Raw genomic sequence first — 13,281 nt, 5'->3', positions numbered from 1 at the left:
TCATTGCTGATGTTGGGTCTCTCAGACACACACAGATAGTTTGAAAAACGCATAACCATGGTTAACAATCCACATAAAGTGTAGTTTCAAAACTGTCTGTTTACACACCAATGCAGACACCTGATGTCATACACGTTTTGTCCAACCAGAAGCCTGCAAAAGTTGACTTGGTGGCATTACATCTGTTTATTTCATATACAGTACTAGACCTACAATGTTCCAATGTACTAGACAGACGTTATCTTTAAAACCAGCCTGAACATTATGAAACTTTTTAAAAGTGCCTGAAGCACACATACACGCTTGTGCTGCTGAAACCCAACACTCGTGGAATTATTACATGTTTATTCAAGAACATATATTACATGTGAAGTGTAGATTACTTCTAAAATCGGCCACCGCTGCTGCTCACTGCTCCCCTCACCTCCCAGGGTTGGACATGGGGATGGGTCAAATGCAGAGGATAATTTCACCACACCTAGTGGGTGTGTGACTATCGTTGGGACTTTAACTTTTCAACTCCTGCAGACCTCTGGCCACATTGGAGTTGGCCGTAAAGACCTGTCGTGGCTGACGGCTGCAGGCATGCGGATCACATGACATAGCCAGCGTAGTTGTCTGCGTGCTGAAAGCCTCCAGCGATTTGATGTGTCGTGTGTTTTGTGTCCAGGCATCAGAGCCATACTGTAGTGTGGATACACATAATGCCTGGTATACTGCTGCCTTGGTTGCTCTCTTTAGGTTCTTATTGATGAAGACCTGGTATCCAAATGCAGCGGAGGCAAGGTTGATGCAGGCTTGGATGTCTGCGTCAACATTACAGCTGTCAGAGAGAGTACTGCCGAGGTATTTGAAGTGTGGTACCGTTTCCAGAGTGGTATTGTCAATGTAGAAGACCGCTGTGGGAGTATGTGCAGAGCTTGGCTGGTGGGCAAATTGTGTCTTCCTGATGTTGATCTGAAGAACGACAGCTCTGTAGGTGGCAGCTACCACATTGAGGGCATTCTGAAGGGAGTCGGGGGTGAGAGCAATCAGTGTGCAGTCATCGGCATACTGCAGTTCACAGACTTGAAGGGTATTAGTCTTGGTGGTTGCCTGGAGGTGCCAGATGTTAAATAAGGTTGCCATCCAGGCGCACACTGATGCCGACTCCATCCGTGTTCTTCAGATGCTTATGGGAAATGATAATTACTGCGATAAGGAATGTGTTGAAAATAACCGGGGCTAAGACGCATCCTTGTTTCACTCCAATCTTGACATCGAAGGGGTAGGACAGTTGTCCACCAATTCAAACCCTGGCTTGCATGCCATCATGAAACTGTTGGAGAATTGTGAGGAATTTGGATGGGACTCCAAACCGGCTGAGTATGATCCATAGAAGCTTTCGGTCTACTTTGTCGAAAGCCTTCGACAGATCGATAAAATCATGTACGGGTCTTGTTTGTGTTCTCTGGCTTTTTCCTCTATTTGCCTGGCAGGAAATATCATGTCCATTGTGCTATGGTCCTTACGGAATCCACACTGGGTTTCTGGCAAGATATTCTCTGAAATGTGCACAGCCAGACAGGAGAACATGATCCTTGTCAGGATTTTGCCTGCAACTGAAATGAGTGAGACACCTCTGCTGTTGTCACAAGAATATTTATCACTTTTCTTTTTATTTATAGTAATAATGGTGGCGTCTTTCCAGTCTTGCGGGACATTGCGAGTTGTCCAGATGGCACAGATGAGGTGATGTAGCCGGCGAGTGAGGAGGTAACCTCCACACTTGAATACTTCAGCTGGGATGGAGTCTGAACCTGCACTTTTATTGTTTTTAAGGCAATTGATTGCTTTCCGAACTTCATGAAATTTAAGAACCTCATAAAGTTGAGGGACAGAGGGGAAGCTGGGGAGTTCATCCAAGATGGTCGGGTCTGTGGGTTTGCTCTGGTTTAGTACGGTGCTGAAGTGCTCTGCCCAACGTTCTGGAATGTGCTGTTTGTAGAAATCAGTGACACACACACGGCTGACATCCACTACACTGTTGTTCCTTTTATGAGGGTGGTGCCTCATGCGATGTTTCTCCTCTGGGGCTCATAGATGTTTTTGATTGCATCATAGAAGCCTGTGTGTTGTTAGCATCTGCAAGAGATTTCTTACGCTTTCTTGATCCACCAATCGTTCTCCATCTGCCGTAGAGTTCTTTGGGCTTCTACTTTAATAGTGGACAATTTCTTCCTGAGGGCTGCTGATTGAGTATTTTGCTAGAGCAACTGAGTGTGCCTTGCGTTTTTCCTGTGGAAGGTTGTGAATGCCAGGTGCATTTTTGTGACGTTTCTTGGTGAATCCCATTGATTCTTCAGCAGCACGGTAGATGGAAGAACGCAGTGTGTTCCAGGTAGCACGTGTGTCCTTGTGGCAGGGCTTTCCGGGGTGCTGTACAGTTCGGCTGCAAGTCGGTTTCTAAGATGGTGAATGGCTGGGAGGGATTTAAGGGTACCACAGTCGAGCTTCTTGCTGGAAGCCTGTTAGCGGTGCTGCGGGCGAATTTCTAGGTTGACTTTTGATCGAATCAAGCTGTGGTCCGTCCAGCATTTTGCGCCTCTCATAGCCCTGGTGATCTGGAACGCTCTCTGGTCAGCTTGTCTGGTGATTATATAATCTATCAGATGCCAGTGTTTGGATATTGGATGCTGCCAGGAGGTCTGCAGTTAGTTTTTTTCCTGGAAGATGGTATTGGTAATGACAAGTTGGTGCTCTGAGCAGAGTGTTAGTAGTCTGAGACCATTGTCATTCAGCTTGCTGATGCCATGTTTGCCAAGTACGTCTTCCCAGAGCCCGTAGCTTTGAAGTCGCCCATTAGCAGAAGTTTGTCACTCTGTGGTGTCTTCTGGATGGCGGAGTCCAGTGTGCTGTAGAAGTTGTCCTTCATGTCCTCACTAGCATCTAGAGTTAGTGCGTATGCGCTGATGAGAGTTGCATGTCGACCTTTCGTGAGGGGAATCCGCCAGGTCATCAGTCTCTCGCTGATGCCTGTTGGCAGGTGTAACCTGCTCCAACTTCCGTTAGAGAGTGCTCGCCATGAAAGCGGGTTTCGTTGAGTGCTGCTATCTCCTTGTTTTATTTCCTCAGCTCGTGGGCAAACATTGTTCAAACACTGTTCTCCCGCGTGTACGGGTGGATTCCTTGGATATATCCAAGAGGGTTCGCACATTCCACGTTGCGATTGTAAGGGGTATCTTCTTTTTGTATGTGTTTCGACCGCAGAGAGGGATGACACGACAGCCGCGGTAAACTGTCCGGGTTGAGGAGGAAAATTATTTTTTTGGGCCTCTTTTTCTAGGCCTTTCCCTCTTCGGGGTGAGCTGAGTGGGGCTGCTCAGTCGCATGGGGAGACATATCCCATATCTCAGCGACCATCGTTCCCATGCCACCTGTGTGTAAGGGTTGGGCTAGGTGCTTCCAGTCACATCCATGACCTGCACCCACCGCTCTTCCCCATCGCCACAGGGCTTTGAACGGGGGGCGGCACTATGGGCCTGCGCAGGGAGTAGATTTGGGTGAGTGTAGGGGTGCGCAGTTCTTACACTCACCATAGATTCTTAGAAAATCTTTATTGTCCCCAAGGGGCAATCTGGTTTGCAGCAGTAGTCAGTAAAAAACAAGGTTCAACAGTAAAACGAGGTACAACAGTAAAAAACAAGGTACAACAGTAAAAACGAAGTACAACAGTAAAAACGAAGTACAACAGTAAAACAAGGTACAAATACATAAAATACATACAACATACAAACCATCATGAAAACATTAAGCTAAAAAATAAAAACATTTCTAAATGAAATTAAACAATGGATTTCCAGCAAATTTTTGCAACTTAACTCTAAGAAAACGGAAATGATGATTATCGGTCCTGCTAGACACCGACACCTATTTATCAAAACCACCTCTCTCATTTGATTCACACATTAAGAGTATTACTAAAACAGCCTTCTTTCATCTCCGTAATATCGCTAAAATGTATCCCATTTTGTCCACCACTGACGCTGATATCATTATTCATGCGTTCGTTATGTCTCGCCTCAATTACTGTAAAGTATTATTTTCGGGTCTCCCTATGTCTAGCATTAAAAGATTACAGTTGGTACAAAATGCGGCTGTTAGACTTTTGACAAGAACAAGAAAGTTTGATCATATTACGCCTATATTGTCTCACCTGCACTGACTTCCTGTGCACTTAAGCTGCTACTTTAAGGTTTTACTACTTACGTATAAAATACTAAACGGTCTAGATCCATCCTATCTTGCTGATTGTATTGTACCATATGTCCGGCCAGAAATCTCCATTCAAAGAACTCCGGCTTATTAGTGATTCCCAGAGCCCAAAAAAAGTCTGCGGGCTACAGAGTGTTTTCTATTCAGGCTCCAGTAGTCTGGAATGCCCTACCGGTAACAGTTAGAGATGCTACCTCAGTAGTAGCATTTAAGTCCCATTTTAAAACTTATTTGTATACTCTAGCCTTTAAATCGACCCCTTTTTTGACCAGTTGAATGCTGTATCTCTTTTCTGCTCTGCTCCCCTCTCCTGCGTGGAGAGGTTATCAGGTGACCATGGATCAGCCTCCACGGATGTTGCGCTAGCTGTTCAAAGTTTTGACCCAGGATGGACTACTCCTTTTTACATCAGTTGGTGATGTCTCTGCGCTGCTGACTTGTCTCCATTCAAGATGATCTCCTGCAGACCCCACTATGGACTGGACTCTCACATTATTAAGCTCTACTCTACTCCACTCTACCAACCGAGCGGTATAGCTCGGTTGGTAGAGTTTCCGTGCCAGCAACTTCAGGGTTGCAGGTTCGATCCTCGCTTCCGCCATCCTAGTCAATGCCGTTGTGTCCTTGGGCAAGACACTTTACCCACCTGCTCCCAGTGCCACCTACACTGGTTTAAATGTAACTTAGATATTGGGTTTCACAATGTAAAGTGCTTTGAGTCAATGAGGAAAAAGCGCTATATAAATATAATTATTTTCACTTCACTTCACTTAACTGTATCCACTCTGCATCCTTTGCACCGATCACCCGGGGAGAGGGGGTTCCCACATTTGCGGTCCGTTTCAAGGTTTCTCATTGTTCCGATTGGGTTGAGTTTTTTCTTGGACGGATGTTGGATCTAAGCCGATGATGTCGTTGTGGCTTGTGCAGCCCTTTGAGACACTTGTGATTAAGGGTTATATAAATATACTTTGATTGATTGATTGACATGAGCTGGCAGGAAATTAGAACCTAAGGTACTAAATTTAACCCAATGAGTACCACAACAAAATAATTTGTAAAGATAGTGGTATAAATAGATTAGATTATTAAAAAAACAGCTAGTGCAACTGGGATTGGCCCCGAGAAGGACAAGCGGTAACAAATGGGTGAATGGATGGTTACAAATCACTTTTGTTTGAATGCATTAAAAGACACTTCTCTCCACACTGGAGGTCCTAGCTCTGCCCCTCGTCACACCCCCTGCTCTGGCCCTGGATGTTAGTTCCTATTAATAATTAGCAGTCAGGTTGTTGAGGACTTTAACACCCTGGAAGTTGCTAGAATGCTCTTGCACAACATCACTCACACATGGACAAGGTAGGTGGAAGATTTGCAGCTATAAGTTCAGAACACGTTCCACCTTTTGGTCACCACATACGTACTGCAAATACTGTAAATACTTCAACTACTGCACGCAGTTACCAGAAGTACGAGCAGATTTGTTTTACTGTTGACCAAGTAGGCTGAAATGGCGGCCAAAGGCACACTCGGTCCACTAGGAGGGAGCGATCTCCACGACTCTTCGGAATCAGAACCGGAAGTGGAACATTGTTGGACGGCAGTCAGCGGGCTGGCCTACGGAGCTTACCCCTACAAGCAGGTTATACACAGCGGCCACTTCATGGTGTCTTCACCGCACAGCGAACGGAGAGGCGGAAGGTGTTCCCGCTACGACTTCGACACGGTGAACCGGACCTGGTGCCAGACGTACCGATATGGACCGTACAGGACCGGCAGCCTGAGTATCGACCCAACACTCACCCGCCTGTTCGAGTGCATGTCTCTGGCCTACAGGTGAGTCGCTCATGTTATTACCTTTATAAGAATGTGGTCATATTGTGTCTATGTGCTAATAACAATTTATTGCAGCATTCGCTCCTAAACATACTATAATATGGGGTATTTTCTTCAGAAATTATACTTTTCATTTTAGTCTTATCCACAGTATATAACAACACACTGTATTTGCAGGTACATGTTGTGTCATGAGGAAGTACATGCATCAAAAATAACTTTATTACTAGAGGTAGAGGCAGTCCTGGCATCCCTTACCCCCAAATTATGCCATCAAACGCAACATTATATCACATTATTTGTATTATTTGATTATATAATTCTAAATACAAAAAGGTAACAAGAATAAGGAAAAAAACAAGATAAATAAATGAAATATAAACGAAACACAGTACATAAACATCAATGTAAATTGCCCAAATTCTTCATCACGGGATCTAATAACCATGCTTGAAAAATCTCTGAAGAAAGCTAACGAAAAAAATCTACTCTCTGGAGCATGAAAAAAGATTCCTGCAGTAAACTATTTCATATTTTACATCCAAGTTTTTGATTTGCATCATCTTAATATCATTTTATGATAACACACCAGTTTTGTACATAGAGAAACAGCAGATAATTAACATAATATGGATTTAGTGCTCAGACTAGAGCAGATTTTTCAACCTGTGCTTTTCACCCAGTTTGCAACAATTACATTAACAACAGGTGTGAAGTGCAATCCAAAACTTAAAGGTAAACTGCCCTTTTCTTGGAATTTTGCATATCAATCATTATGAGAGATGAGAACACGTCTTTTTTTTGAGGGGCGCAGGGATTTTAAAGATGATTGAAAAAATGCTTGCAAGATGCGGCTAATAGGACTAACTGTTGTAGCCTTCAAAGCCATCTAAAACAACGTCAAACCATGCATCAAGGTTCTATACACAAACTGCAAGTATAAATATAGTGTAGTAACACACGTTAATAACAATATGTAATATATACAATATTTACCGTATTTTGGAATTTTTTTATCAATACTGGGACTTTCTTTCCTGGCACATTAATTTCCGTTTCCATAGCAGCGCATTTCCAACTTCCGGGAATAGATGTGTGTTCCTACTCCCAGAAATGCAAGTGTGCTGTAAGACTTGGTAATAGACAACAAAGATGACTATTCTTGGACAAATGAGGATAACAACACTATCTTTTTGAAGCTGAAAATGCTGAGGCTGAACTGCTGCTTATAAGAAGCCAGCACAAAGAAGAGGATGAATTTTTTGAGCAGATGGAAGCCAAGAGATTGAGGTTGGTGCGACTTGGTCACGCTGCAAATCTGCAACATATTTCATGACTATCACAGGCCTCACATTTTTACTTTTTAAGTGTTGCCTTAAAGGAGGGCTCATATTTTAGGGCACCTAGGCAAACATTATTTTCTTTTGAGGCAGGGGCTCCAAAGCAGGCACATACATCAATCAATCAATCAATCACTGTTTACTTATATAGCCCTAAATCACAAGTGTCTCAAATGGCTGCACAAGCCACAACGACATCCTCGGCTCAGATCCCAAATCAGGGCAACAAAAAACTCAACCCAATGTAATGACAATGAGAAACCTTGGAGGGGATCGCAGATGTGCCGTCACCCCCCCTGGGCGACCGGTGCAATGGAAGTCGAGTGGATCTAGCATAATATAGTGAGAGTTCAGTCCATAGTGGATCTACCGGTAGTTAATAGTGTTAGAGTCCAGTCCATAGTTGGGCCAGCAGGAGATCATCTTGAGCGGAGACAGGCCAGCAGCGCAGAGACGTACCCAACTGATGCACAGATGAGTGGTCCACCCTGGGTCCTGGCTTTGGACAGCTAGCGCTTCATCTGTGGTCACCGAATCTGTGCCCCCCCCCCCCCCCCCCCCCCCGTCCACGAAGGGGCAGAGCAGAAAAGAAACGGCAGATCAACTGGTCTAAAAGGGGGGGCTATTTAAAGGCTACAGTATACAAATTAGTTTTAAGATGGGACTTCAATGCTTCTACTGAGGTAGCATCTCTATCTGTAACCGGGATGGCACTCCAGAGTACTGGAGCCCGAATAGAAAACGCTCTATAGCCCGCTGACTTTTTTTGGGCTCTGGGAATCACTAATAAGCCAGAGTTCTTTGAATGCAGATTTCTGGCCGGACATATAGTACAATACAATTAGCAAGATAGGATGGAGCTAGACCGTGTAGTATTTTATACGTAAGTAGTAAAACATTAAAGTCACATCTTGAGTGCACAGGAAGCCAGTGCAGGTGAGCCAGTATAGGCGTAATATGATCAAACTTTCTTGTTCTTGTCAAAAGTCTAGCAGCCGCATTTTGTACCAACTGTAATCTTTTAATGCTAGACATAGGGAGACCAAAAAATAATACAGTAATCGAGAAGAGACGTAACAAACGCATGAATAATGATCTCAGCGTCGCTAGTGGACAAAATGGAACACATTTTAGCGATATTACGGAGCTGAAAGAAGGCTGTTTTAGTAACACTCTTAATGTGTGACTCAAACGAGAGAGTTGGTTTGAAGATAATACCCAGATTCTTTACCGAGTCGCCTTGTGTAATTGTTTGGTTGTCAAATGTTAAGGTGGTATTATTAAATAGGTGTTGGTGTCTAGCAGGACCAATAATCAGCATTTACGTTTTCTTAGCGTTGAGTTGCAAAAAGTTAGCGGACATCCATTGTTTAATTTCATTAAGACACGCCTCCAGCTGACTACAATCCGGCGTGTTGGTCAGCTAACACCGTATTTGCGTATGATGTCACCGAGCGGCAGCATGTAGATGCTGAAGAGTGCAGGGCCAAGAACCGAACCTTGGGGAACTCCACACGTTACCTTAACATACTCCGAGGTCACATTGTTATGGGAGACGCACTGCATCCTATCAGTAAGATAGGAGTTAAACCAAGACAAAGCTAAATCTGACATACCAATACTTGTTTTGCAGTGACGTGCAGTCACTGGAGGCAGGTGAGGCGGGGCCTTACCTGCCATTATAGAAAGAAAAAAAATGTAAGAAGAAAAACATTAATTAAATTGCTATATGTATCCAGTGATTATACTATAACGTTATTTTCCATTTAACTTCACCAGTTTTAGATTATTTTTATTCAAAATCGCTGAATTTTCACATTTTTCGTTCAAATACTGAGAAGAGACGGTGCCGTGATCAGCAGCCAGTTGAGGCACGTCACTGAGTTGTGCCTCAACATGGATTGCGCAATGACTCGGCTAACTGCTGGCCTGCTGTGCAGTGAGACCGTATTGCTATATGAACTATATTATACATTTCCATAGTTTAGTTAGCTGAGGTATATAATGTACAGTGTATTTTGTCAACAACTGTATGTGTGTAAAGTATTTCTTGTGCTGAGCAATCATAAAACTGCTGCGAAGACGCACTGTGTGAGGCTCGCAGTAATCCCGCCTCCTGGTGCCGGTTAATGCACCCCCGCGCAGTATGCAACCCCCGACGGGAGCGCCACACCAACCAAAGCCCACACCCAAAACCTCCACGTGCAAGACCGAATCCACCCAAAAAAAATCACTTAACAAGAAGCCAAAAAGTGCAAAAATAACAATGCTCGCGCCGGAGGAGCCATGAACGACTGCAGGGACACAACATTAGGTACACCTGCAGACTGCAGCACGGATTTCATATTTCATTCATTCACAACTCCACCAACACGAACACCACTGTTCCCGCACTTATAAGTAAAGGTAAGACCATATTAACGTTTGTTTTAAATTAAATGTGCTTTTTTGTGTGCTACAGTTTGTATGCGTAAAGTTAAAGTTAAGTTAAAGTACCAATGATTGTCACACACACTAGGTGTGGTGAAATTTGTTCTCTGCATTTGACCCATCCCCTTTATCACCCCCTGGGAGGTGAGGAGAGCAGTGGGCAGCAGCGGCGCCGCGCTCGGGAATAATTTTTGGTGATTTAACCCCCAATTCTAACCCTTGATGCTGAGTGCCAAGCAGGGAAGAATGCTGGTATGAGCTTTTAAACATAACCCGTTAACTGATGCCAATCAAATGGTGAATAAGATACTCTTTAGGGTTCAAATGTTTGTAAATCTGACTGTGATGAAGTCAGTGCTTCACCAGTCATGAACCTCACCGCACGTCACTGGTGTTTTGATACTCTTAAATAAAATATTATGATCGACGGTATCGAAAGCAGCGCTAAGATCAAGAAGCAGCAACATGGATGACGCATCAGCATCCATAGTTAGCAATAGATCATTAGTCATTTTTGCGAGGGCTGTCTCCATAGAGTGATTTGCCCTGAAACCGGATTGAAAGGGTTCACAGAGGTTGTTAGACGCTAAGTACTCATTTAGCTGCTGTGCTACAATTTTTTTGAGGATTTTCGAAATAAACGGAAGGTTAGTTTACCATGATGTCAGGATCGAGGTTAGGTCTTTTGATTAGAGGATGAATAACCGCGTTTTTGAAGGGGAACAGTGCCAGAGGAAAGTGATAAGTTTATAATATTTAGCACTGATAGTCCTAATACTACAAACAGAGATGTCCGATAATATCGGCCTGCCAGGGGGGGTCCCCAAATCTGCGATCCCCTCCAAGGTTTCTCATTGTTATCCCACTGGGTGGAGTTTTTTCTTGCCCTGATGTGAAATCTGAGCCGAGGATGTCGTTGTGGCTTGTGCAGCCCTTTGAGACACTCGTGATTTAGGACTATATAAGTAAACATTGATTGATTATTATTGATGATAATCGCATCTGACAGCCCTAATAAACCGTCCCCTCTGAACGATAAACCGCTACTTTGTTGCCACACTTTAAAACCCTGTGGCTTAAAAAACGGTGCTGCTAATTAATAGATTTTTCTTCGCTGATAGCCATATTGCAAACAAATAAAAAAAAAGGCAAGAAAATACACTGAAAAGGTGATTTTTTTATGTTTGTACTGTGGTGCCATCTTTTGGACGAGTTCGCTCTGCAGTGTCCTACCATTAAGTGTGTTCAACCGGAAGTAGAAGTGTCGTTCAGTCTTCTAGCTTTCCATAGCAATTTTACTCGCATTGATTCTTCATTCATCACTCCAGGTAACGTTTATAAGATTGAAAGTATAACTAAATGGTTCATACTTACTAAACCGTCCCATGTGTGATGTCTGTAGGAGTGTTTTCATGTATATTTGTATGTGCTATGGTAATGTAATGACATTACTAGCGTCGTTAGCATTAGCCAATATGATAACACATTTATGAATGTGATTTTTAGTATTATTAACTTACAATGGCATTCTGTTTGTATTGTTTCAGTTTCACAAATACCTCGGGTAAATTCACTAAAACGTCACCGTGGAAGTATTGAGTCTGTTTAGCTGATTAAAAAGCTAGCTTCCGCAGGCAGTGGGTCAAAGACAATGTTTTGTTTGACCAGCCATTTTACTGCCGTGTTACAGGCACCCTTTGGAAACAGTTAAGGTATATAACTAAGTAGTAGAGATGCGCGGATAGGCAATTATTTCATCCGCAACCGCATCACAAAAGTCGTCATCCATCCGCCATCCATCCAAACTAACATTTTATCAAATCCACACCGGCCCGCCACCCGCCCGTTGTTATATATCTAATATAGACGATGCAAGGCATTAGTGAGGTTATAAAGCTTTTGCCTGTTAAAGAAAGGAGACTGATCCAATGCAGCAGAGACATTCAATGCATGCCATTAATATCTCTTGGCCACGCATTAGTGGCTAAGAGATATTAATGCGTGATAATATTATTTATCATTATTATAGTATTATTGTCATTTCCATTAAGAAAGTGTTGACTATTGTTGCCAATGCCCTCAGATCAGGAGTGCGTTCCTCACACTTTGTGTGCGCAGTTGCAGCAAGCAGAACGATGCTATTAAGAAGTTAAAAAAATGTTTTAGAAAGACTAGGCCTATATTTTCGTTAGGTAAAAAAAATTTTCTGAATTTATTTCAATGAATATTAACTTGTTAACGTTATAATGCTCAAATAGGGACGAGGGCGGGGTGCACAGTGAAACAGTGAACAATTTCGCGACAAAGATGAACCTTTATTGATTGATCTGCAGCCATGACAAAATATCAGACAATCTCCATTGTCAACGACAGGCAGGAAAATAAAGATAAACACATAGCCTGTTGTAGGCATAGGCATAGGCTCATACGTTTTTAAGTTGAAATAAAAAAATAAATAAAAAATGTGCCTCATAAGCCTTAGGCTGTCAATCACGCGCACAAACTTAAATTATACAATAACATATGTATGTCATCCCTATTTAAACAAAAATAAATTAAATAAATAATAATAATAAATTACCTGCAACTTATTGGCCAAGGCAAAAAGCTGAAGGGGGGAAATCAAACCCATCAGACTGCACTTTATCATCAAACTTGAATTATAATGAAAATAGACGGTCGCGGCAAACAAAGCAGGCTAAATAGCCTTACATTGTCGCCAATTGGAGATGCGCTTCTCTTGAAAGCGAGGCCAAATAATTAACACACAGTAGTATATCTCGAATAGAAAAAAACACAATAAACAACGCAATTGCCTTAATTCCTTTGCATTGTAGTGTGCCCAAACAACACGTAACCATCAAAATTATTCAGCTGACCGAACTCAATATAGGTTAGACATGGGCTTATTTGGTATAGCCTAGGTAACGTAGACCAATTCGTTTAACATATCCAACCGTCTAAGTCTACTTACATTTTTTTTGGTAGCACTATGCAGGAATAAAATGGCATCTACAGTGCCGGGATTCAGGCGAGAGCGCCTGGCCTCTAAAATGCGCCCTGCTGAGCTGAAGAAGCGCTCACTTGCGGCACTTGTTGCTGGGACGCATAGGATTCTCTTGGCAAGGTGTTGTAGTCGTGGGAATGATTGTCCTTGTTTCCCCCAAAAGGAAAGTAGAGTTTCCTCTGCTGATCCGTCGAGATGTAAGTTTGTAGAGGAACAATCCTCTACTTCATCAACAAGCACAGGTGTATCCTCCTCCCATTTTGTGAAGTCAATCCTTTTCTTTTTCGGTGATGCACCATCAGCTCCACCTAAAGGACCGATAAAATCTATACGTTTTTCGTATGTGGGTAACAACATTTAACTATGTATATATATTTCCGAATTGGTTCAACCGCCAACCGCCCGAATCTATTT

The 13,281-nt window shown here is 42.9% G+C and overlaps 1 protein-coding gene across 2 annotated transcripts in view; it reads left to right on the top strand.

The window, feature by feature from the left end:
* The first annotated feature begins 5,589 nt into the window (after positions 1–5,589).
* Positions 5,590–13,281, top strand: part of mlxipl (MLX interacting protein like) — a 68,771-nt gene continuing 61,079 nt past the window's right edge. For both annotated transcript variants that reach the window (XM_061963131.1, XM_061963130.1), the window contains exons 1-2: positions 5,590–5,613; positions 5,759–6,090. In XM_061963131.1, coding sequence (XP_061819115.1) covers positions 5,605–5,613; positions 5,759–6,090 — 341 coding nt within the window. In that variant the 5' untranslated portion in view covers positions 5,590–5,604. The remainder of the gene's footprint in view (positions 5,614–5,758; positions 6,091–13,281) is intronic.

This window comes from Nerophis lumbriciformis, linkage group LG09 (genome assembly GCF_033978685.3).
Source record: "Nerophis lumbriciformis linkage group LG09, RoL_Nlum_v2.1, whole genome shotgun sequence".
Taxonomy (NCBI): Eukaryota; Metazoa; Chordata; class Actinopteri; order Syngnathiformes; family Syngnathidae; genus Nerophis; species Nerophis lumbriciformis.
This window is presented reverse-complemented; position numbering and strand designations above follow the sequence as displayed.